Here is a 24144-nt window from a genome sequence, read left to right as displayed (position 1 = left end):
GCAGTGATCCGTGAATGTCATGGGCACAACTTGGTATTCATTACATACGGGAATCAAATCCAGCGACACATAAATTCTGTCAAGGCGCGCGTGGCTCGCACCTTGGAAGTGCGTGTACTGTACGGCGCGCGCTCCCCCCAGGTACTCAGCCACATCTTCCATATTCCACTCGCTTGTTAACTGGCACAACACATCAGTACTCTTGTCTCTGAAGCCGCGTGTGCTGGTTTTGTCCCGAGCATTCAGTACACAGTTGAAATCGCCCAGCATTAGAACCTGCCTCTCCGTACTTAACTGCTGCATAACATTCTCGAAAAACACTGCTCTTTCCTCAACAATGTTAGGGGCATACACACAAATAATGCGCCACTCAGCATTGGAATATGCAAAATCGGCTACAACACACCGTCCTGACAGACATGAGTAGTGAGCCTGTACAATCAGTCCGGGCAGCTTTTTGACAAACAATACACACCCAGCCGATGTCCCTACCGCGTGGCTCACAATGGCGTAAAATCTAGCCGTGAAACGTTGCACCATGCTCCCGGTCTCTTCCTCCCCATCAACCTTTGTTTCTTGTACGGCAAGCACGTCGATATCATGGTCACTTAGCAGGCGGTGTACTTGGCTCTGCTTCTTTTTGGCTGCCAGTCCCCTGACATTTAACGTGGCTACACTCAAAGGGGTTTCAGGCGCCATTTTCATAAAGGGTGAAAAGACCGAGAGCATGGTGCTTACCTTCCTCGTCTAGCGCGCGGCTAGACGCCGTCGTTGGAACCGCCTCCGTCTGGTGCGAGCGGCTGAACTGGCAGCGGGGGCGCTTTGTCCGCTGCACGCCTCTCCGAAGAAAGGTTTGGCCGCGGACGTAGTGTGGACCGCCGGGGTTGGACTGTTTTTGCTGGCGGCTCGTCGACACCGGGGACTGTTGCCTTGTCACCTTCGAGATCGGTCTGTGTGTGGGGTCGCTTGGCTGGGGCTGTGACGCTTGGCGAACGAGTACCGCTGGTGTCCGGGTGCTCCTCACCGTTATCCTGCTCCATGTCGTCTGCCGGCTGAGGTGACATCTCTTCCTCTGACCTAGGGAGGTCAGGTGTAGCGTCACTCCTCCCAGCACCGCTGGCAGCATTGATGTCTCGAGGGGAGTCTCCCGACGAGTCTGTCTCCTGTACCTGCGTACGCTCTTCTCCGGTTCCCTTTGCCGCCTCCTCTGCCTCGACTACGTCCATAGTGAGCTCTGCCGACCGCTCCCTCGTTCCAGGTCCCGCGGCCGAAGCGTACGTGAGCACACAGTCAGCCTCCTCATGTCCGTAGCGCCTACATTTCGAACATCGGGGCACCTTACATTCGCGGCGGACGTGTCCCGTGCCTCGACAGCGTAAGCACTGCATCGCCCGCCCAGGCACAACGACAAGGGCTAATTCCCCGGCGACTCGCAGCTGGTGCGGTAAGTCATCTACCTTGATGCCCGGCTTCAATTTCAGGAGCACCGCCCTCGTGGTGGACCCCTTCTCCTTGACGCCTTGAACTCGCCACCTCTCCCGGGTCACTTCGGTCACGTTCCCAAAAGCCGCAAAGGCCGTCCGGATGTCATCATCTGCCACGCCGTGCAACATCCAGTGGAGTCGCAGCTTCACTTGTTGGTCTTCGGGATCGATGATGAGGCAGCGGCGACCTTTAACCTCCAGTTCCTTGAACGCCGCCAGCTTCTTTGTTGCTTCTGTGCTGGTTAAGGTGACAGCCCACACATGGTTGATCTGATACGCCCCCAACGCCAACACGTCGGGGAGCGCACCAACGTTGGCAAGGGCGTCGCGGAAATCCTCGACCCTGTATGGCCTAACCCGCACATCGCCGTGCAAAAAAAGCGTGTTAAAAACAACGCGTCCGGTGGGCAAAGTTGGCAGAATAATCTGATAGTCGCTATCTTCATTGTCCTCGAGCCTGTTTCCGCGGCTGGAAAGGGCCGCTATCGCCGCTCCGCTGGAGCTCATGATCCTGCGTCCGTCACGCTCGGTGGCCGGAAGTAGAATGATCTACACCAGCGGCGCCCACGTTGTGTGACATACCAGCCGTTGTTCTTAAGCATACTCGCAGTGCGCTGCCTGCAGCACGATGGCCAAAAGTATATCCCTAGACGGTGAAAAAAAAATGAAATACGCCTCTTTTATATGCGCCGCCCGGGAATCGAACCCGGGTCGCAAGAATGGGAATCTTGCATGATACCACTACACCAGCGGCGCCCACGTTGTGTGACATACCAGCCGTTGTTCTTAAGCATACTCGCAGTGCGCTGCCTGCAGTTAAATGGCCAAAAGTATATCCCTAGACGGTGAAAAAAAAATGAAATACGCCTCTTTTATATGCGCCGCCCGGGAATCGAACCCGGGTCGCCAGAATGGGAATCTTGCATGATACCACTACACCAGCGGCGCTTTTTTTTTCTTTATTTCCGGTTTTCACATGTACATACAAAACAAACCGCAATCAACTAAGTTAAAAACGACCGCACACTTTGTGCGGACGTACTTAAAAGTCCTTCATCGACAATAACGGTTCCAAACGTGACAGCCATTCTGGGACACATTCCTGCAACTTTTGCTCCTCAAAAAAGTTTCTGATGCTTTCTCTAAAATACAGTCGTGCAGGTCTTACATCAGGATCAGCGTGCCGAACCGCCATTCTGCATTTCCAAATACTATGCAGGCACATTAACATAATCAAGTCAAAAGGGGTTCCGTCATCGCTTTGTACTGGTAAGTAACGAATTCCATAGGCGTCGAGTGGAAAATCTTTTTTGATGGTACGCTGAAGCACATCCCAGAGGAACACAGCATCCCAACACTGCAGGAACACATGCTCAATTGTTTCTTCTTTTCTGCATATTATACAATGTGTACCCCATGGAACAAAAAAACCCCTTTCGACCATCCACGGTTTTACAGTGATAGTTCCCGTATGGAGTTTAAAAAAGAAAGACTTTACACCAGCTGGGATTGGCATTGCTTTCACGCGCTTTAAAACGTTCTTCCCAAGGCCTGCTCTGTAAAGAGACCGATATAACGGTACGGGCAGAACCACATCGCAGAGATCTTTATAGAGCTTTTTCCCATTGACTTCGCTCAGATATTCAAGTGAAAACCGTGTTGACAGAAACCTGCACGAAATCACGACTTCACGCAGAAAGCCATGGACGCCGCCAGGCAAACTCCCGACGGGCACAACCATATTAGGCAGTTGCATCCCCAAGCGAAGTTGACAGATAGTACGTAAGAAAGGATGGTTCACATCCCTGAAGAAGAAGAAGCGATTGACCACTTGTCTCAAAAACAGATGCGCCAAACCAAGTCCTCCATTCCGAACTCGCAAAAACAAATTAGTGCGGCTTGTTCTTTCCCAAGATGATGCCCAAATGAAAAACGGCGAACACGCGATGAAATTTTTGTATGTTTACCCTTGAGCAATGCAAGACTTGGAGGGTGTACCAAATTTTGCTAACTAAAAAAATGTTACAAATTGTGGCTTTCGCAAACATCGACCAATTCCACCCATTCCACTTATTTGCTCTATCTCGAAGATTGTCCACTTCTCTCCTCCAGTACAATTCATTATCCTTGTAACAGTCGAGGGGCACGCCCAAGTATTTGACTGGAGTTCTAACGAAGGTCATGTTGCCAAAAGTGGCTGGAGTCGCCGGCCAATCCCCGTGCCAGAATCCCAGGCACTTAGACCAGTTTACAGCGCTACCACTAACAGTACAAAACCTTTGTACACATTGGACAGCATGCGCGACACTGTCAGTGTCGGCGCAGAACATCGCTACATCATCTGCGTAAGCCAAGAGACGGACTTCCGCTTCCTGCAGTTTGAAACCACGTACACAATCACTCTTTATGACACTTAAACAAAGGGGTTCAATGTACAAACAAAACAACAGCGGCGAGAGAGGGCAACCCTGGCGCACCGAGCGCTGGACTTGGATGCGCTCTCCCACCACCTTGTTGATAATTAGCCGCGTTGAGCAATCCCGGTACGCCATGGAAACCCCGTCTCTTATAATTCTACCGACATTTACATAATCTAAAACACTCAACAGAACATCATGAGGCACCCTATCGAATGCTTTCTCCAAATCTATTTGGAGCATTGCTACATGCGTACCCATTGCGTCGCAACACTCGAGTATACTTCGCGCTATGTGTATATTTGTTGAAATCGTCCGGCCTTTAATTCCGCATGTTTGATGCGGCCCCACTAACTCGTGAATAACTGTCTGCAGCCTCTTAGCCAATACCTTCATCATTATCTTGTAGTCACAATTCGTGAGGCAAATGGGTCGGTAAGGCGTCACTCTGCGCAGTACAACTGGGTCTTCTGACTTCGGTATGAGGACCGTGTGGGAAGACGAGAAAGAAGGGGGTAGTACATTTCTATCGAATGCCTCGTTGTACACGTCTGCCAACACTGGAGAAAGAGCACCTTTTAAACATTTGTAAAAGGCTGAAGTCAGACCATCTGGTCCTGGAGATTTCCCCGGATGCATGCTTTCGATAGCGCTTCGCACTTCTTCGGCTGAAATAGGTGTCTCTATTATGTCTCTCTTTGTGTCCTCTAACCTTGGCATCAATGACAGGAAATCGTTGTTGAAACGACCTATGTCGACTGAAAAATTGGCAAAAAAAGCGCGGTAGTGCTCGTAGAAGGCGCGTTCGATGTCTTCCGCCGTATCGCTAACTTTTCCATTATGTTCAATTTCCGTTATCTGGTTGCGCCGTGCATGCCACTTCTCTGAGCTCAGCGCTCTCTTTGAAGGTGCTTCTCCCGCTATCAGCCTATCAGCCCTTGCTCTGACCAGAGCACCACGGTATCTTTCGACGTCAAACTGCTCTAGTTTGTGCTTTAGCGCTCGAATATCGTCCATGAAAATGCCGGGCATTCGACACTCTTCGCTTATCAATTTTTCCAGGTTCCTGCGCATCACTTTTTCTTCCTCTCGCTTTTCTCTGCATATAGCGCTCGATCGCTCTAATGCTTTCATCTTGACTGCCTGCTTGAAGATCTCCCATTTTTCGCTCTTTGTCTTGTTATTCATCGCATTCATTTCTTGAAATTCATTAGTTATAGCCGCCATGAACTGTTCGTCGTTGAGTATCTTTGAATTTAATTTCCACAACTGCCACTCGAAACTGTTTTTTCTTTCTTTTGCACTACCTATTACAAAACTGACTAAGCAATGATCACTAAATGAAACAGCACTCACTTGATATTGCCTGCAAAGTGGTATTACATCTAGGCTCACGTAAGCTCTATCTAGCCGAGCGTGACTGGATGCCTGAAAATGGGTATACTGTGCAGCTCTCCCACCGCCAAGACAATCGGCCACATCTTCCAAATTGCAGTCTCTTATTATCTCGCTTAGCAGAGTGGTGCTAGCGTCTTTGTATGGGCGGGTGCTAGTTTTATCATGGGCTGAAAGGACGCAGTTAAAGTCACCAATAACAATGAGGAGCCTGTCACAGCGAATATATTGTTTCAGCTGCTCAAAAAATTGACGTCTTTCCTCGGCCACAGTTGGCGCGTACAAACAAATGACACGCCACTTTGAAGAAAACAATGAAACATCGCATATAATAAGGCGACCTGACGGGAAAGTTATTACAGATTCAATTTTTGGACCAAGGCTCTCTCGCACAAATAGCACACACCCAGAAGAAGTACCCACGGCATGGCTCACAACAGCGCAGTATCGCGCTAGGAATCGGTGCACCATGCCTTCGGTTTCCACATCGCCCTCAACCTTTGTCTCCTGCACTGCTACAAAGTCCAAGTCAAAGTCGCTTACCAATCGGTACAATTGACTCTGCTTCCTCCTAGAGGCAAGCCCGCGAACGTTTAGAGTCGCGACACGAATTGACTTATCCATTACAAGTTTTTTTTTTTTCCAAGGCGGAGTAAATACCGGAGGCATGGCGCTTACCTCACAACTGGGCTGTGTTGCTGAGTGCCTTGGCACAAAGAATCCCTCAAGGCGGCAAAGGCGGTGTCTCCGCCTTCTTCCGCTCAACCGAAGTATTCGGGCGAGGACGATAGGGAGGGCGCCGCACAGGAGTCGTCTTGGCTGGTGGTTCATCCGTCCCGACCGCACCAGGGCCCGACACTTTTTCAACTGCATCGTGAGCTCGTTTTCCACTTGAGTTGGCACTGTCCGTATCGGTCCCCTGCATTGGCTCCGGTTCGCTGTGAGTCACAGCGGGTACGTTGAGAAGTCTGCTGTCAGCACTGCTGGTCTGCGCTCTCTCACCCCCATCATCTAGGCAATCTTGTCGAAGCTCGGCGACGGGTTCGTCTGCGACGACAGCGTGCTTATCTTTTCCGGTGTCCGATGAGCCTTTCTCGGCCGCCGAACTGAGGCTCGCCCTTGCTGCTTCTTCCGAGTCTGTCTCGTCCATGAGGTGATCTGAGGTATCAATTGCATCCACTGGTCCCGCGACGCTGGCGTACGTCTTGGGGCACTGGTCGTCCTCGTGGCCGAAGCGGCGACAACGCCTGCATCGCGGCACCTGGCAATCTCGACGTATGTGCCCAGTGCTCTTACAGCGCAAACAAAGCGGAGCGCGGCCCGGCACAACGGCAAGGGTCAACTCTCCGGCTATCTTCAGCTGGTGGGGGATGTCATCTATCTTGACTCCCGCGTGCAATTTTAGTGCCACTGTGCGTGTCGTCGAACCTTTCTCCGTAACGCCTAGGGCACGCCACTTTTCTCGCGTCACCTCCGTCACCTTCCCATAGGGCGCCAATGCCACACGGACATCTTCATCTGTAACTCCGTGCAACAGCCAATGCAGCTTCAAGCGAACCTCCCGGTTATTTGGGTCGATAAGCAAACAACGACAATTTTTTACCTTGACATCGGAGGCAGAAAGTAGCTTCTGGGCAGCATCGGCGCTTGTCAGCGTCACCGCCCACACATGGTTCATCTGGTACGCCCCCAACGCTAAAACGTCGGGGAGCGCACCGAGCTCGGCCAAAGTGTCCCGGTAATCTTCGACACGGTACGGACGGGCCCTTGGGTCACCGTGCATAAAAACGGTGTTGGCGACGATGCGACCGGTAGGCAGATTTGGCAGAATAACTTGATAATCATCAGCACCAGAAGCAAAAAACCTGTTACCGCGGCTGGCTTGCGCCGCAAAAACCGCTCCGTGGGAGCCATCCATCCCGCGACCGCTTCGCTCGAAAGCCGGAAGTGGAATGCTACACCAGCGGCGCCCACGTTGTGTGACATACCAGCCGTTGTTCTTAAGCATACTCGCAGTGCGCTGCCTGCAGCACGATGGCCAAAAGTATATCCCTAGACGGTGAAAAGAAAATGAAATACGCCTCTTTTATATGCGCCGCCCGGGAATCGAACCCGGGTCGCAAGAATGGGAATCTTGCATGATACCACTACACCAGCGGCGCCCACGTTGTGTGACATACCAGCCGTTGTTCTTAAGCATACTCGCAGTGCGCTGCCCGCAGTTAAATGGCCAAAAGTATATCCCTAGACGGTGAAAAAAAAATGAAATACGCCTCTTTTATATGCGCCGCCCGGGAATCGAACCCGGGTCGCAAGAATGGGAATCTTGCATGATACCACTACACCAGCGGCGCCCACGTTGTGTGACATACCAGCCGTTGTTCTTAAGCATACTCGCAGTGCGCTGCCTGCAGCACGATGGCCAAAAGTATATCCCTAGACGGTGAAAAAAAAATGAAATACGCCTCTTTTATATGCGCCGCCCGGGAATCGAACCCGGGTCGCAAGAATGGGAATCTTGCATGATACCACTACACCAGCGGCGCCCACGTTGTGTGACATACCAGCCGTTGTTCTTAAGCATACTCGCAGTGCGCTGCCTGCAGCACGATGGCCAAAAGTATATCCCTAGACGGTGAAAAAAAAATGAAATACGCCTCTTTTATATGCGCCGCCTGGGAATCGAACCCGGGTCGCAAGAATGGGAATCTTGCATGATACCACTACACCAGCGGCGCCCACGTTGTGTGACATACCAGCCGTTGTTCTTAAGCATACTCGCAGTGCGCTGCCTGCAGCACGATGGCCAAAAGTATATCCCTAGACGGTGAAAAAAAAATGAAATACGCCTCTTTTATATGCGCCGCCCGGGAATCGAACCCGGGTCGCAAGAATGGGAATCTTGCATGATACCACTACACCAGCGGCGCCCACGTTGTGTGACATACCAGCCGTTGTTCTTAAGCATACTGGCAGTGCGCTGCCTGCAGCACGATGGCCAAAAGTATATCCCTAGACGGTGAAAAAAAATGAAATACGCCTCTTTTATATGCGCCGCCCGGGAATCGAACCCGGGTCGCAAGAATGGGAATCTTGCATGATACCACTACACCAGCGGCGCCCACGTTGTGTGACATACCAGCCGTTGTTCTTTTTTTTTTCTTTATTTCCTGGCTTTGGAAAACAACACTTCACAAAAAAAAAGGAACAGACAAATCACAAAAGCAATAGTACAGGACAATGAACACATTGAAAGACATACTCAGCCAGCGTCAGGCTGGCTTCGTCACATTAAAACTCCCGCAAAGACAACAAAGGCTCTACCCTTGAGAGCCAGTCGGGAGGTTCCGCAACCGCTTTTTGTATAGCGACAAACCAGTCCATACACTCTCGGAAATAAATTCGGGCAGGGCGCGCTTCCCTGTCACAGTGATAGCCTGCCATTCTGGAGCGCCATATACAGTGGAGACCCAGGAGCATAATTAAATCAAATGGAACCCCGTCGTCATTATCAATGCTTAAATATCGAATGCCATGCGAATCTAGGGGGAAATCTTTCTTCATAGTCCGTTGCAAAACATCCCAAAAATAAACCCCTTCCCAACAATGTAAAAAAACATGGTCTATTGTTTCCGGCTGCTTACAGATTAAACAATGCGAACCCCAAGGTAAAAATAAATCCTTTCCCTCGAAAAATTTCTTTACTGACAACGTTCCGGTGTGTAATTTAAAGAAAAAGGTCTTAGCGCCTGGTGGCACCTGCATTTTCTTTACTCTCTTTAAGACGTCCGAGCCTGGGCCTCCACTGTATAAGGCTCTATACAAAGGTTGTGGCAAAACAGTGTCACATAAATCTTGGTACAGCTTTTTCCGTTTTACACAACACAGATATTCATTAGAAAAACGCACTGAAAGAAATCTAACACTTGCGACGACCTCTCTGTAATAGCCGAATATACCACACGTAACTTCTTCGGTGGAGACAACAAACTCCGGCAGTAGGCACCGCAGCCTAACTTGGCAGACAGTGCGCAAGAAAGGGTCGGAAACGTCGCGAAAAAACAAAAACCGATTGACCACTTGCCGCAAAAAGAGGTGTCCAAGTCCCAAGCCACCGTCTTTCACCCGACGGAATAAGTTTGTTCTGCTGCAGCGTTCCCATTCTGCAGCCCAAACAAAGACGGCGAAAATCCTGTGGAGCTTCTGTATGTTTACACGCGAACAATGCAAAACTTGCATAACAAACCAAAGTTTACTAATAAAAAAAAGGTTACATACAGTAGCCCTGGCGAAAATCGATAAGTTGGCACCTTTCCACTTCTCCGCTTTCTCCCTTAGCGCTTTCGTCTGCTCTTGCCAATATTGCTCGCTTTGGCGGTAACCATCAAGCTCGACACCTAAGTACTTGGTTGGGGTTTTCGCCCACGTCACATTTGCAAAGTGGTCAGGCTGCGATGGCCACCGTCCATGCCAGAACCCAAGGCACTTGGCCCAGTTCACCCCGCTTCCGGTAACCTGAGAGAACTCACGGACACATTTGACCGCCTCGGTTATACTCTCATGGTCAACCGTACAAAGTGCAACATCGTCCGCGTACGCCAGCAGCTTCACCTCGGCTGCTTGTAACTTAAACCCTTTTACGTTATCATTGTTCAATATTTTAATACACAATGTCTCAATATATATACAAAACAAAAGAGGGCTGAGAGGGCAGCCCTGTCGCACCGAACGCTGCACGCTAATGGGGGCCCCCAGACTCTTATTTACGATCAATCTCGTCGTGCAGTTTCGGTACGCCAGGGCCACGCCCTTGCGGATAACTGACCCAACATTCGCATGGTCCAAAATAGAAAACAAAATTTCGTGATCGACGCAGTCAAAAGCTTTCTCGAGGTCGACCTGGAGAATGGCCACCCGACCATTCGAGTCATCACAACACTCAAGCACACTTCGCATCTTATGAATATTGGACATTATTGACCTCCCTTTTATCCCACACGTCTGGTGTGGCCCAACTATATCCTTAATCACCGTCTGCAATCTCCGAGCCAAAACCTTCATAAAAATTTTATATTCAACGTTTGTAAGTGCTATGGGTCTGTAAGCTGTAACCAGTCGTAATTTATCTATTTGATCCGTTTTAGGAATAAGCACCGTGTGGGATGACCCATATGACGGAGGGAGTGCATTTACTGTGTAGGCAGCGTTAAAAATAACGTTCAGGATAGGGGCAATTTCGTGCTTGAAATCTTTGTAAAAACGCGCGCTGAGCCCATCTGGTCCCGGCGATTTACCGGGGTTTAAACTGGCGATTGCATGCTCCACTTCTGTTTCAGTGATAGCCACTTCTAATCTCTCTTTTACGTCATCACCAAGACGCGGCATCGCCGCCAGAAACTGATCTTTAAATGTGATAGTGTCTACCGTGTGGGATGCGAAGAGCGCTTGGTAATGCTCGTTGAAAGCTGCTTTTATGTGGTCGTTGTCCGCCGACAAGACACCGCCCCATTCTATTTTGTCGATGTGGTTCCTTTCAGCGTTTGCTTTTTCCAACCCCAGCGCTCGTTTTGATGGCGCCTCCCCTGCAGCTATGTCTTCTGCCCTTGCCCTCACTAACGCTCCCCGATACCGTTCTTCTTCCATCAATTCTAGTTTTTGCTTTGTTTTCCTTACATCTTCAGTCCATTTCCCCGGCGCTAGAGATTCCTGTTGAAGCAGCCCATGGAGCAGCTTCTTTAACTCTGTCTCTTTCTGTTTTTCTTGAAACCGTATACAGGAAGCCCTCTCTATTGCTTCAATTTTTATAGTTTCTTTACACAGCTCCCACTGTTGCCATATGTGCATATTTTTACCGGGGCCTATTTTTGCAATTTCATCTTTTACTATGCTGGTATACAGTTCGTCCTGCAAGAGTTTATTATTTAATTTCCACATTTCCCACGAAAAAGAATTCCCTCTCTTTACCATCCCAAAACAACATTTAACTAAACAATGGTCTGAAAAAGATACTGGCACAACATCGTAACTATGACATTCAGGTAAGACATCGACGGATGCATAAATGCGGTCCAGCCGTGCATGGCTTGAACCCTGGAAGTGTGTGAGCTTTACTGCACGCGTTCCCTCAAGACACTCTGCTACATCTTCCATGTTCCAGTTCTCAACCATTCGCGATAACACTTGTGTGCTTGCATCTCTAAACGGTCGAGGGCTTGTCTTATCTCGCGCACTAAGAACACAGTTAAAATCGCCTAGGACGATCAGCTGTCTGTCACAACGAAGGCGTTCTTCGATGCTGTAAAAAAACTGCGCCCTTTCTTCTGCTTCATTTGGCGCGTACACACAAATAATCCGCCACTCGACGTTATTCAATCGAAAGTCAAGGAAGACACACCGGCCTGACACACAAGAGAAATGAGCTTGCACTTCTAGCCCCGGCAACTTCTTTAGAAAGAGAACACAACCAGCCGATGTGCCTACAGCGTGGCTAACGACAGCAAAAAACGAGGACGTGAAACGTTGCACCATTCTCCCGGTCTCTTCTTCGCCGTCGACTTTCGTCTCCTGCACGGCCAGTACATCTATGCCGTGCTCCGTTAAAAGCCGAAAAAGCTGGCCTTGCTTTCTTTTTCCTGCCAGACCTCTAACATTTAGGGAGGCGACTTTCAGCGGAGATGCAGGAGCCATTTTTACATAAGAAGAAGAGACCGAAAGCATGGTGCTTACCTCTCGCGTCCAGCACATGGCTAGACGCCACCGCCGCCATCGCCGCCGGCGTCATCCTGAGCGTGCACCTGGCCCAGCTCGGGAGGCGCCTTGTCGCCGGCGCGCTTCTCGCTCGCAAGGTTAGGGCGCGGCCGAAAACTGGCCCGCCTTGCTTGAGGCGTCTTTGCTGGTGGTTCCTCTACGCTGGGCGCCGCCTCCTTGTCGCCGTCGGGGCTGGTGTCTCCATGGGGACGCTTCCCAGGCGTACCCACAGTGGTCGCACGGCCACCGGTGTTCTGCCGATGACCCTCGGTAGGCTCCTTCGCTACAAAGTCCATGGGCACTGGTAGGCTTTTTGCATCCCCCGAAGTCGCCTCCTTTGACTGAGGCGAGTCTCCCGTTGGTGGCTGGAGTCCTGGTGCACTGGCAAGGGGAGCGTCGCCGCTTGAAGTCGCCGACGTGTCCAGCGACACAAGGAGGTTGCCCAACTCGTCGGTACCCCTCGCTGCGTCCTCAGCCTCCGCGACATCCATCAGCTCCGCGCTGTCTCCTTTACCTCCGAGCCCGGTCGCAGACGCGTAGGTACGGACGCAGTCCTCGTCCGCGTGTCCGTAGCGCCTGCACTTGGAGCACCTGGGAACCTTGCAGTCGCGACGAACGTGACCCGCGCCGTGGCAACGCAGGCACTGCATCGGCCGCCCGGGCACCACCACGAGAGCTAACTCGCCGGCGACTCGAACCTGGTGGGGCAGGTCGTCCACCTTCATACCTGGCTTCAACTTGAGCAGCACTGTTCTCGTGGTGGATCCCTTCTCTTTCATTCCTTGAACGCGCCAACGCTCCCGCGTCACCTCGGTCACGTTTCCGAACGCCGCGAAAGCAGTCCGGATGTCGTCATCGGCGACGCCGTGCAGCATCCAATGCAGGCGCAGCTTTACCTGCTGATCCTCCGGGTCGAAAACAATGCACCGGCGTCCCTTTACCTCAAGCTCCTTCAAGGCGGCTAATTTCTTCGCGGCTTCTGGGCTGCTGAAGGTTACCGCCCACACGTGGTTTACCTGGTACGCCCCCAACGCCACGACGTCGGGGAGCGCACCAGTGTTGGCGAGGGCGTCCCTGAAGTATTCGACCCTGTAAGGTCTCACACGCACATCTCCGTGCAAAAAAACTGTGTTTAGAACAACACGTCCGGTGGGCAGGGTCGGCAAAAAGATCTCATACTTCTTGTCTTCGGCGCTGAACCTGTTTCCGCGGCCATCGATGGCCGCCGTCGCCGCTCCGTGGGAGCTCATGATCCTGCGCCCGTACACGCCAGTGGCCGGAAGTAGAATGACCAGCCGTTGTTCTTAAGCATACTCGCAGTGCGCTGCCTGCAGTTAAATGGCCAAAAGTATATCCCTAGACGGTGAAAAAAAAAATGAAATACGCCTCTTTTATATGCGCCGCCCGGGAATCGAACCCGGGTCGCAAGAATGGGAATCTTGCATGATACCACTACACCAGCGGCGCCCACGTTGTGTGACATACCAGCCGTTGTTCTTAAGCATACTCGCAGTGCGCTGCTTGCAGCACGATGGCCAAAAGTATATCCCTAGACGGTGAAAAAAAAATGAAATACGCCTCTTTTATATGCGCCGCCCGGGAATCGAACCCGGGTCGCAAGAATGGGAATCTTGCATGATACCACTACACCAGCGGCGCCCACGTTGTGTGACATACCAGCCGTTGTTCTTAAGCTTACTCGCAGTGCGCTGCCTGCAGCACGATGGCCAAAAGTATATCCCTAGACGGTGAAAAAAAAATGAAATACGCCTCTTTTATATGCGCCGCCCGGGAATCGAACCCGGGTCGCAAGAATGGGAATCTTGCATGATACCACTACAGCAGCGGCGCCCACGTTGTGTGACATACCAGCCGTTGTTCTTAAGCATACTCGCAGTGCGCTGCCTGCAGGACGATGGCCAAAAGTATATCCCTAGACGGTGAAAAAAAATAAAATACGCCTCTTTTATATGCGCCGCCCGGGAATCGAACCCGGGTCGCAAGAATGGGAATCTTGCATGATACCACTACACCAGCGGCGCCCACGTTGTGTGACATACCAGCCGTTGTTCTTAAGCATACTCGCAGTGCGCTGCCTGCAGCACGATGGCCAAAAGTATATCCCTAGACGGTGAAAAAAAAATGAAATACGCCTCTTTTATATGCGCCGCCCGGGAATCGAACCCGGGTCGCAAGAATGGGAATCTTGCATGATACCACTACACCAGCGGCGCCCACGTTGTGTGACATACCAGCCGTTGTTCTTAAGCATACTCGCAGTGCGCTGCCTGCAGCACGATGGCCAAAAGTATATCCCTAGACGGTGAAAAAAAAATGAAATACGCCTCTTTTATATGCGCCGCCCGGTAATCGAACCCGGGTCGCAAGAATGGGGATCTTGCATGATACCACTACACTTTTTTGTCTATATTGCCAGGCTCACAACAACAATACAGATCATAAAGAAAACAATGATAAAAGTGCCGCCAGTCCTTTGGCCGACACGTGTGGTTTAAAATTGTTTCATAGCAACCACATCGTCAAGTACATTCAGCCAATCCGGTGGATTAGATTGGGCTCGGTGTACATCTCTGATATACGCCACGGTCTCAATGAAGTTTTCTCGGACGGGACGTGTATTGACGTCTGCGTGCCGTATCTGCATTCTGGTCTTCCATAAACTATGGAGAGCAAGGAGCATTATCATATCATACGGTACTTCTTTGTTGTCGACAGGTAGAAATCGGATGCCATAGGGATCTATTGGGAGTTCCTTTTTTATCGTTCTTTGAAGAACATCCCAATGAAATATTGGGTCCCAACAGAATATGAAAACATGTTCAATTGTCTCTGGTTTCTTGCACAGAAGACAATTCGTTGTCCATGGGACAAATATTCCCTTTTTCTCAAGCCAAGTTTTCACTGGAAGTGTCCCAGTATGTAATTTGAAGAAAAAGGATTTCGCCGCTGCTTTAACTGGCATCCGCATTACACTTTTTAAAACGTCGCTTCCAGGACCTCCATAGTACACAGCAAGGTACACAGGCACAGGTAACATGATATCAAGGAGGTCTGCATAGAGTTGACGTCTTGAAACGGAAGAAAGATATTCCATCGAAAATCGGACACTCAACATTCTAAACGCACATACAGTCTCGCGTAGGTAGCCAGTGATTGCTGTACCTGCTTCTGTGCAGGATGATACAATGAACTGGGGTAACATTTTACGCATCCTCACTTGCAAAACAGTTCGCAAGAACGGGTCATGCTGGTCTCGAAGATATAGAAACGGGGATACTATCTGGCGTAGAAACAAATGAACGAGACCCAGGCCTCCGCTTATAAGATGTCGAAACAAATTTGTGCGGCTCATTCTTTCCCAAGTAGAAGTCCAAATAAAAACAGCAAAAACACGATGAACTTTCTTAATATTTACACATGACACAGACAAAACATTCATGATATACCATATTTTGCAAACTAGAAAAACATTACAGATACTAGCTCGCGAAAACATCGATAAATCTCTGCCCTGCCATCCTTCCGCTTTTTCACGTACTCGATTTGTTTCTTCTGTCCAGTACCGCTTATTGTCTCGGTAACAGCACAGGGGTACACCGAGGTACTTTGTAGGCAATAGCAACCACTTCATCAGAGCGAAGTATTCCGGCCTGTTGTCCCAGTGCCCGTGCCAAAAGCCTGAACTTTTTTCCCAGTTAATTTGGCACCCAGTCTGTTTGCAGTATTTCCCTACAATAGTAACAACTTCAAGTATACTATATTTATCTGAACAGAAAACAGCGATGTCATCCGCATAAGCTAGGACCTTAACATGAGCGTCCTGAAGCTTAAAACCAACCACCCTATCACTTTGAAGCAGAGCTAAACACATCGGTTCAAGGTACAGCCCAAATAGCAGCGGTGATAGCGGGCAACCTTGTCTCACCGATGAGTGCACATTCACGCTCTCGGTAAGATTGCCATTTACGATGGCACGCGTCGTACAAGATGCGTATGACATCTTAACGCCATCCAGTATCACTCGGCCCACATTGGTGTGCTGAAGGACGCAAAACAAAACTGCGTGCGACACTCGATCAAAAGCCTTTGCTAGACCGAGTTGCAGCATGGCAACACGACCTTCAAAAGCATCGCAACACTCCAGAACACTGCGGGCAACATGAATGTTAGTATTTATCGTGCGGCCTTTGATGCCACAAGTTTGGTGCGGGCGTATCAAAAGAGTAATCACTTTCTGCAGTCTGTTTGCAAGTACTTTGGTGAATATTTTTTAGTCTACGTTGGTGAGGCTAATGGGAGATAGGATCCCACCAACAGGCGTTGTTCAGGATCATCAGTTTCAGGAATTAGAGTAATGTGCGAAGTGCCAAAGGACAGTGGCACTCTTTGCTTATCATACGCTTCTAATATTACACAATGTAAGTGAAGGGCCAGCGATGCTCTAAAGGCTTTGTAAAAACCTGCAGTTAACCCGTCCGGTCCAGGTGCTTTTCCGGACTGTGAGCCTGCAATGGCGCTTTCAATCTCGCTGACTGCAATCGGTTCTTGAAGTCGTGCTTTTATCTCCTCATCAAGCGTTGGCATAAGCGGTAAAAAGTCAGCTTCAAACTCTCCTTCAACGTTTCTTTCCTGTCCTAGCAACTCACTAAAATATTCAACAAATGCTTGCTGTATGGTTCTGCTGTCTGTAGTCACCCAATCCTGATATCGTATCTGTTTGATTTCTTTTTGAGAAGCATATCTTTTTTCGTCAGATAGGGCGCGTTTCGTGGGCGTTTCCCCCGCCCATAGCTTTTGAGCTCGAGCTCTTATCACTGCCGCTTTATACTTATCTGTGTCGATCTGTTGTAAGCAGTTTTTCACAGCTCTTATTTCGTTCATATATCTTCCTGGCTGACCACTTTCACTACTCGAGAGAAATTCAAGTCGCTCGTGAAGTTGTTTTTTCTCCATGTTTTGATTACACCTATTTATGCAGCTTCTTTCAATTACTTTCATCTTTACACGTTGCCTGATTTCGTCCCACTCGGCTGCAGCATTTGCCGAATTAGCTTCAATAAAATTTTTTATTTCCTTATCAACGTATTTAATGAATTCATCATATTCGAGAAGCTTTTCATTGATCTTCCATAGATTCCAATTGAATCTTTGTTTTTTCGGCTTTGTTCCTATCATTACAATTACTAGGCAATGGTCACTAAATTGAAATGGTATGACCTCATATTTCGTACACAGCGGCAAAAACTCGACTGAAACATATATTCTGTCAAGTCTGGCATGACTTTCATTCTGAAAATGCGTAAACAGTGGTCGCGTACCATCTGTGAGAGCTGCTTCCACATCTTCTAAATTGCATTCTTTTACGATCTGGTTGAGCACGGAGGCACTTGTCCCTAATAGGCGGATTTTTAACGCGGTCAGCAGTACGACAGACACAGTTGAAGTCTCCGAATAGTATTACACTCTTGTCACATGAAATGTACTGCACAAGGCTATCAAAAAAGGCTACACGATCAGCTTCAACGTTCGGTGCATACACACACACTGCTCTCCAGTTGGATACCAAAAAGGAAAAATCTACAACCAGGAAACGACCACTTTCACAAGCAACAACAGATTCAGCGGAAACTGCTAAATCATTTCGAATAAAAAGAACACACCCTCCCGATGTGCCAACAGCATGGCTGACACAAGCATTGTAACGCGATAGGAAGGGAGCCACCATACGATCCGTTTGTTCCACGCATTCGACTTTAGTCCCTTGCACGGCTACTATGTCTAGTTCTTTTTCTAAAAGGAGCCTAATAAGCTGGTATTGTCTCTTTTTTGCTCCCGACCCTCTTACGTTTAAAGTGGCATTGCGTAGCGCTGTTTTGTTGTTAGAATCCATGATTTAGTTTAAAGACCGAATCTTATGATGTCGCCCCTGCTGGCATACTTAAATAGGGACTCACTGGGTTTGGATGACTGCTCCCATTGAGACACCGACACACAGTAGCAAAGAAACTAGCTCGGCTCTGTCCGCACAAAGTCCACTCAGCCCCTCGAAAGCTCACCATTCTAGTTCCATAGGTCTTCAGTGCCTACGGCGGCGACTTCCCGGCCGATCTTGTGTCGGTCGGTGTGTTAGGGCGCGGCTTGTAACTCGGCCGTCTGGTCGATGCCGCTTTTGATGGTGGTTCCTCGTCGGCGCTGTTTCCTGTCGTCTCTGTTGCACTGCTTGCTTCGTCTCGCGGGCGCTTTCCTGCTAGGCCACCAACTCCCTCTTCGTTGACTTCCATGGCGTCGCGTTGCTCTTGCGACACCTGTGCTGACTTATCATCTGGTGGCCCAGTATCCTTTTTCGTCATACCCGCTTGCTTTGCATCGGTAGCTGCTTGCTGGGTCTTGGCTGAACCATCATGTTCAGGTGTCGTCTTCGGCTGGGAAGATGCGGCCGGGTACACCACAGACGTGTTTTGCGTGTCAGTAGTGGCTTCCTTTGCAGCCTCTTCTGATTCGGCTTCGTCCATCAGCAGATGGGACGCATCCTCTTTGCTCACGGGCCCTGTGACGCTGGTGTAAGTGCGCGTGCACTCGCTTTCTTCGTGCCCATAGCGACGACAAGCCCCGCAACGTGGTACTTTGCAGTCCCGTCAGATGTGGCCAGTAGAATGGCACCGGAGGCAGAGAGGTGGTCGCCCGGATACAACCACCAGAGCTAACTCGCCAGCGATTGACACCTGGTGCAGAAGGTCGTCAAGCGTCATCCCTGGTTTCAGCTTGAGAGACACCAACCGTGTCGTCGAGCCTTTGTCGGCCACACCTTGAACACGCCACCGCTCTTTCGTTACATCGGTCACTTTTCCATACGGAGCAAAAGCAAGCCTAACGTCTTCATCTGCTACTCCATGCAGAAGCCAGTGCACTTTCATACGTACTTCTTGGTTGGCCGGGTCGATAACAAGGACCGGCGCTTTTTAACCTTGAGTTCGCCCGCACTCAGGATCTTCTTCACACCAGCCGCATCTTTGAACGTGACCGCTCATACATGGCTCATTCGATACGCCCCCAGAGCGATAACGTCTGGGAGCAACGACAGACCGGCCAACGCGTCACGAAAGTCTTTCGCCCTCTATGGGCGGGCCTGTATGTCAGCGTGCAAGAAGACAGAATTCAAAACAACTCGCCCGGTTGGTAGACTCGGCAGGATAACTTGGTATTCCTCGTCAGAAGCAAAAGCCTTGTTTCCGCGGCCAAACATGGCCGCTGTAGACGCTCCAGCGGAGCCCTGCATCCTGCGTCCGTTCACTGGCGTTGCCGGAAGCAGAATCCCTCATGATACCACTATACCAGCGGCGCCCACGTTCTGTGACATTGTGTTTTTTTCTTTATTGCCTAGCTTTGACACAGAAAATTGTACAAAACGAACTATCAACAAAAGACAATAAAAGCTATGTACACACGACACATGGTCAGCCAGCATGAGTCGGGCTTCGTCAATTTAAAATTCACTCAAAGTACAGAGCGGCTCTAGTCTTGAGAGCCACTCCGGAGGCTCCGCAGCGGCTTTTTTAATGGCCAGAAACATGTGCATGCTTTCGCGAAAGTAAATCCTGGCAGGTCTTGCGTCTGGGTCACAATGACGGCCTGCCATTCTGGAGCGCCATATACAGTGGAGGCCTGTCAGCATTATTAAGTCAAAAGGCACCCCATCCTCATTTCCAACGCATAAGTAGCGGATGCCATACGGGTCTAGTGGAAATTCTTTCTTTAGGGTTCGCTGCAATACATCCCAAAAATAGACCCCTTCCCAAAGTGTAAAAATACATGGTCTATTGTTTCCGGCTTCCTGCAAATTAAACAGTGAGATCCCCAGGGTAAAAACAATTCCTTTCCCTCTAAAATTTTTTTAACCGCTAAGGTCCCGGTGTGCAACTTATAAAAGAAGGTTTTTGTTCCAGGCGGCACCTGCATTTCTTTTACTCTCTTTAAAACATCTTTGCCTGGGCCTCCACTGTACAAGGCCCTGTACAAGGGCTCGGGGAAAACTACATCGCACAAAGCACGGTACAGTTTCTTTCGTTTCACAGTGGACAGAAAGTCATTGGAAAACCGCGCGGGAAGAAACCTTACACTGGCTACGATTTCCCGGTAAAAACCGCTGACCCTACTGCAAACCTCAGCAGTTCCGACTACATACTGCGGCAGCAGACGCCGCAGCCTAACTTGGCTTACGGTACGCGAAAATGGGTCTCTTGTGTTCCGAAAAAGTAAAAAACGATTGACCAGCTGTCGCAAAAACAAATGGCCCAATCCCAACCCGCCGTCTTGTACCCGTCGGAACAGGTTGGTCCGGCTGCAGCGCTCCCATTCAGATGACCAGATAAAGACGGCGAAAATTCGGTGTAGCTTTTGAATACTTAACCGTGAACAGTGCAACACCTGCATTACGCACCAGAGCCTGCTGATAAAGAACAGGTTGCAAACAGTGGCTCTGGCGAAAATCGACAAGGTCGTTCCTTTCCACTTATCAGCTCTCTCCCGTATCTCTTTGACCTGTACTGTCCAATAATGTTCACTGTCACGGTAAGCATCGAGCGGAACGCCCAAGTACTTATCTGGTGTTGTCGTCCAAGGCACACTAGCAAACCGTTCAGGCGTAGATGCCCACCTTCCATGCCAAAGCCCGAGGCACTTCGACCAGTTAACCCCGCTTCCTGTAGCTTGGCTGAAATCGCGTACACATTGAACAGTCTCGCTTATGCCTCCCTCGTCAACGGCAAACACAGCAATGTCATTAGCGTACGCCAAGAGCTTCACTTCGGCTGCTTGTAATCTGAGTCCGGTAATACTTCTGTTTTTCAGTATCTTTAAACAAAGGGTCTCCACATAAATACAAAATAAAAGGGGGCTGAGAGGACAGCCCTGGCGCACCGAACGCTGCACGCTAATGGGGGCCCCCAGACTCTTGTTAACGATCTCGTCGTGCAGTTCCGGTACGCCAGGGCCACACCCTCGCGAATAACAGAACCAACGTTAACATGGCTTAATACTGCAAACAAAAGTTCATGGGCAACGCAGTCAAAAGCCTTTTCTAAATCTATCTGGAGTATAGCTACCTGATCATTAGTGTCATCAAAACATTCTAATACACTGCGCGCAACGTGAATATTTGTAAAAATGGACCGCCCTTTAATCCCGCAGGTCTGATGCGGACCAACTAATAAATGGATCACGGTCTGCAACCTTCGCGCCAAAACCTTCATGTAAATTTTGTACTCGACGTTAGTGAGTGCTATGGGTCGATATGCTGCTACCAGTCGTAATCTGTCTGTGTCGTCCGTTTTCGGAATCAGCACAGTATGGGACGAGCCATAGGACGGAGGCAGTGATTTTAGTTTAAAGGCTTCATTACAGATGACGGTCAAGACCGGGGAAATTACATGCTTAAATTCTTTGTAGAATGCCGCGCTGAACCCGTCCGGTCTAGGCGACTTACCAGGGTTTAAGCTGTCTATTGCTTGCTCAACTTCCAGTTGAGGTATCGCCTGCTCTAATCTGTCTTTAGTTTCGTCGTCCAGGCGCGGCATCTCGTCCAGAAACGCCTCCTTAAATGTGACAACATCTACCGGATGCAATGCGAAGAGCTCCTGGTAATGCTCGAAAAAAGCTGCTTTGATATGATCGATGTCCGTTTTTGAAACACCTCTCCATTCTATTCCGTTTATGTGATTTCTTTCGGCACGGGCTTTTTCTAAACCAAGCGCTCGTTTCGTTGGCGCTTCCCCTGCAGCCATGTCTTTTGCCCTTGCCCTCACCAGCGCTCCCCGATAAAGTTCTTCTTCGATAAGCTGTAACTTTTGTTTGGTTTTTCTTATGTCTTCTATCCATTTACCAGGCGCTCGGCATTCCTTCTGAAGCAGTGCCTTTAGCTCCATATCCACTTTTTTTGCTTCATGACGTATGCAGGTGGCTCTTTCTATTGCTTTTAATTTTAAAGTTTCTTTAGTGAGCTCCCACTGCTGCCATATCCTCATGTTGCTACTTGGTTCTATTTTTGCTATTTCTTCCCTTACAGCTCGGTTATAAAATTCGTCCTGAAGTAGCTTGTCATTTAACTTCCACATTGCCTTTCTCAACGATTCCTATGCAGCATTGAACCAAACAGTGGTCAGAAAAAGAAACCGGCAGTACTACATAACTATTGCATTTAGGTACAGTATCCGCGGATGCATAAATGCGGTCTAGCCGTGCGTGACTTGAGCCCTCGAATCGTGTGTACTTTACAGCACGAGCTCCTTCAAGACACTCAGCCACATCATCTAGGGTTGCAGTTCACAATCATTCGCAACAACACTTGAGTGCTCTTATCTCGGCAATTTCGGACGCTTGTCTTGTCGCGCGCACTAAGACACAGTTGTAATCGCCCATAACAATCAGCTGTCTGTCCGTGCGAAGCCGTTCTTGGACACTATAAAAAAAAAACGTGGCTCGGCCATCAACCGCATTAGGAGCGTACAGGCAAACAATGCGCCAGTCAGTGTTGCACAGTGAAAAATCTATGGACACGTATCGACCCGACAAACACGAATGATGACCGTGTACCTCTAGCCCCGGCAACTTCTTGAAAAACAGAATACAACCTGCCGATGTGCCCACCGCATGGCTAACGACCGCGAAATACCTAGACGTGAAACGTCGCACCATGCTCCCGGTCTCTTCCTCACCGTCGACTTTGGTCTCCTGCACTGCCAGTATATCAATACCTTGCTCCGTTATAAGTCAGTACAGCTGGCTTTGTTTTCTTTTACCTGCAAGGCCTCTGACATTTAGGGTGGCGACTTTAAACGGAGTCGCAGAAGCCATTTTAACTTAGAAAGAAGGGACCGAAAGCATGGTGCTTACCTCCCGCGTCCAGCATGTCGCTAGACGATGCCGTCGCCGCCGGTGTCATCCGGGGCGAGCAAGTGCTCCTAGTCAGGCGGCACCTTGTCACCGCCACGCTTGCCAGCCGGAACCTATTGGCGCGGCCGCAGACTGGGCCGTCGAGCTTGCGGTGTCTTTGCCGGCGGTTCCTCCACGCTGGGCCCTGCTGCCTTCTCCCCGTCGGCCTTGGTTTCGGCTCGCGGACGCTTAGCAGGGGTGGTCACGCCGGTGTTCATGCGAGCGTCGGCCTTCTCGTCGCGGTTCTCGCTGGCCGCCTTTGTTTCCGCGGCCACGCGCTCTGGCGGGCTCGCTCCAACTTTGGGCTTCTCCACAGGCGTCGAAGAGAGGTCAGTAGATAGCGACCCGCTCTCCTGTGCGCCAGCCGCGTCGGTGTTGCTGCACGAAACAGCGGGTTCAACCCCCGCCGTTTTGCCCGTGTCGTCGGTGCCGCTGGCTGCGTCCTCCGCCTCGACGACATCCATGAGCTCTGCAGAGTCGCTCGCCGCTACACGCCCGGTAGCCGACGCGTAGGTGCGCACGCAGTCAGCCTCGGAGTGTCCATAGCGACGGCACTTCGAGCACCTGGGCACCTTACAATCACGGCGCACGTGCCCCGTGCCGCTGCAGCGCAGGCACTGCATCGGCCGCCCTGGCACCACCACGAGAGCCAACTCGCCAGCGACTCGTACCTGGTGGGGCAGGTCATCCACTATCACGCCTGGCTCCAGTTTGAGGAGCACGGTCCTCGTGGTGGACCCCTTCTCCTTCATGCCGGCGACGCGCCAACGCTCCCGGGTGACTTCGGTCACGTTGCCGAACGCCGCGAATGCCGTACGGATGTCCTCGTCAGCGACGCCGTGAAGCATCCAGTGCAGTCGCAGCTTGACCTGGTGGTCCTCTGGGTCAAAAACGATACAGCGGCGTCCCTTCACTTCCAGCTCCTTCATGGCGGCCAGTTTCTTTGCGGCGTCAGCGCTGCTGAAGGTCACCGCCCACACGTGGTTTATCTGGTGCGCCCCCACGCCACGACGTCGGGGAGCGCACCAACATTGGCGAGGGCGTCTCTGAAGTATTCGACCCTGTAGGGTCTCACGCGCACGTCCCCGTGAAGAAAAACCGTGTTTAAAACAACACGTCCGGTGGGCTGGGTAGGCAGAACGATTTCGTAATCC

General features: G+C 50.3%; 2 protein-coding genes and 13 non-coding genes across 15 annotated transcripts; all 15 read right to left on the bottom strand.

Annotated features, from left to right (window-relative positions):
* Positions 1–2169: 2169 nt before the first annotated feature.
* TRNAG-CCC (transfer RNA glycine (anticodon CCC)) lies at positions 2170–2240 on the bottom strand. The gene has a single exon. It is a non-coding gene; the product is annotated as a tRNA-Gly (tRNA).
* Positions 2241–2361: 121 nt separating this feature from the next.
* TRNAG-CCC (transfer RNA glycine (anticodon CCC)) lies at positions 2362–2432 on the bottom strand. The gene has a single exon. It is a non-coding gene; the product is annotated as a tRNA-Gly (tRNA).
* Positions 2433–6020: 3588 nt separating this feature from the next.
* On the bottom strand, positions 6021–7230 carry LOC149338544 (uncharacterized). The gene has a single exon (XM_089550337.1). It carries the CDS (start codon positions 7212–7214, stop codon positions 6021–6023), a length of 1194 nt encoding a protein of 397 aa, XP_089406463.1. The 5' UTR covers positions 7215–7230.
* Positions 7231–7296: 66 nt separating this feature from the next.
* Positions 7297–13293, bottom strand: LOC149338537 (uncharacterized). The gene is made up of 2 exons (XM_089550757.1): positions 12274–13293; positions 7297–7320 (listed from the first exon to the last, which is right to left on the bottom strand). Exons 1-2 carry the CDS (start codon positions 13291–13293, stop codon positions 7297–7299), a joined length of 1044 nt encoding a protein of 347 aa, XP_089406883.1.
* On the bottom strand, positions 7388–7458 carry TRNAG-CCC (transfer RNA glycine (anticodon CCC)). The gene has a single exon. It is a non-coding gene; the product is annotated as a tRNA-Gly (tRNA).
* TRNAG-CCC (transfer RNA glycine (anticodon CCC)) lies at positions 7580–7650 on the bottom strand. Its single transcript has one exon. It is a non-coding gene; the product is annotated as a tRNA-Gly (tRNA).
* Positions 7772–7842, bottom strand: TRNAG-CCC (transfer RNA glycine (anticodon CCC)). The gene has a single exon. It is a non-coding gene; the product is annotated as a tRNA-Gly (tRNA).
* TRNAG-CCC (transfer RNA glycine (anticodon CCC)) lies at positions 7964–8034 on the bottom strand. Its single transcript has one exon. It is a non-coding gene; the product is annotated as a tRNA-Gly (tRNA).
* On the bottom strand, positions 8156–8226 carry TRNAG-CCC (transfer RNA glycine (anticodon CCC)). The gene has a single exon. It is a non-coding gene; the product is annotated as a tRNA-Gly (tRNA).
* Positions 8347–8417, bottom strand: TRNAG-CCC (transfer RNA glycine (anticodon CCC)). The gene has a single exon. It is a non-coding gene; the product is annotated as a tRNA-Gly (tRNA).
* A 146-nt stretch (positions 13294–13439) lies between the features above and the next one.
* TRNAG-CCC (transfer RNA glycine (anticodon CCC)) lies at positions 13440–13510 on the bottom strand. The gene has a single exon. It is a non-coding gene; the product is annotated as a tRNA-Gly (tRNA).
* Positions 13511–13631: 121 nt separating this feature from the next.
* Positions 13632–13702, bottom strand: TRNAG-CCC (transfer RNA glycine (anticodon CCC)). The gene has a single exon. It is a non-coding gene; the product is annotated as a tRNA-Gly (tRNA).
* A 121-nt stretch (positions 13703–13823) lies between these two features.
* Positions 13824–13894, bottom strand: TRNAG-CCC (transfer RNA glycine (anticodon CCC)). The gene has a single exon. It is a non-coding gene; the product is annotated as a tRNA-Gly (tRNA).
* A 120-nt stretch (positions 13895–14014) lies between these two features.
* TRNAG-CCC (transfer RNA glycine (anticodon CCC)) lies at positions 14015–14085 on the bottom strand. Its single transcript has one exon. It is a non-coding gene; the product is annotated as a tRNA-Gly (tRNA).
* A 121-nt stretch (positions 14086–14206) lies between these two features.
* On the bottom strand, positions 14207–14277 carry TRNAG-CCC (transfer RNA glycine (anticodon CCC)). Its single transcript has one exon. It is a non-coding gene; the product is annotated as a tRNA-Gly (tRNA).
* Positions 14278–24144: the final 9867 nt, after the last annotated feature.

Source organism: Amblyomma mixtum, chromosome 6 (assembly GCF_055824585.1).
Source record: "Amblyomma mixtum isolate Tamu chromosome 6, ASM5582458v1, whole genome shotgun sequence".
NCBI classification, from domain to species: Eukaryota; Metazoa; Arthropoda; class Arachnida; order Ixodida; family Ixodidae; genus Amblyomma; species Amblyomma mixtum.
Note: the sequence above shows the minus strand (reverse complement) of the source record. Positions and strands in the feature narration are given on the sequence as shown.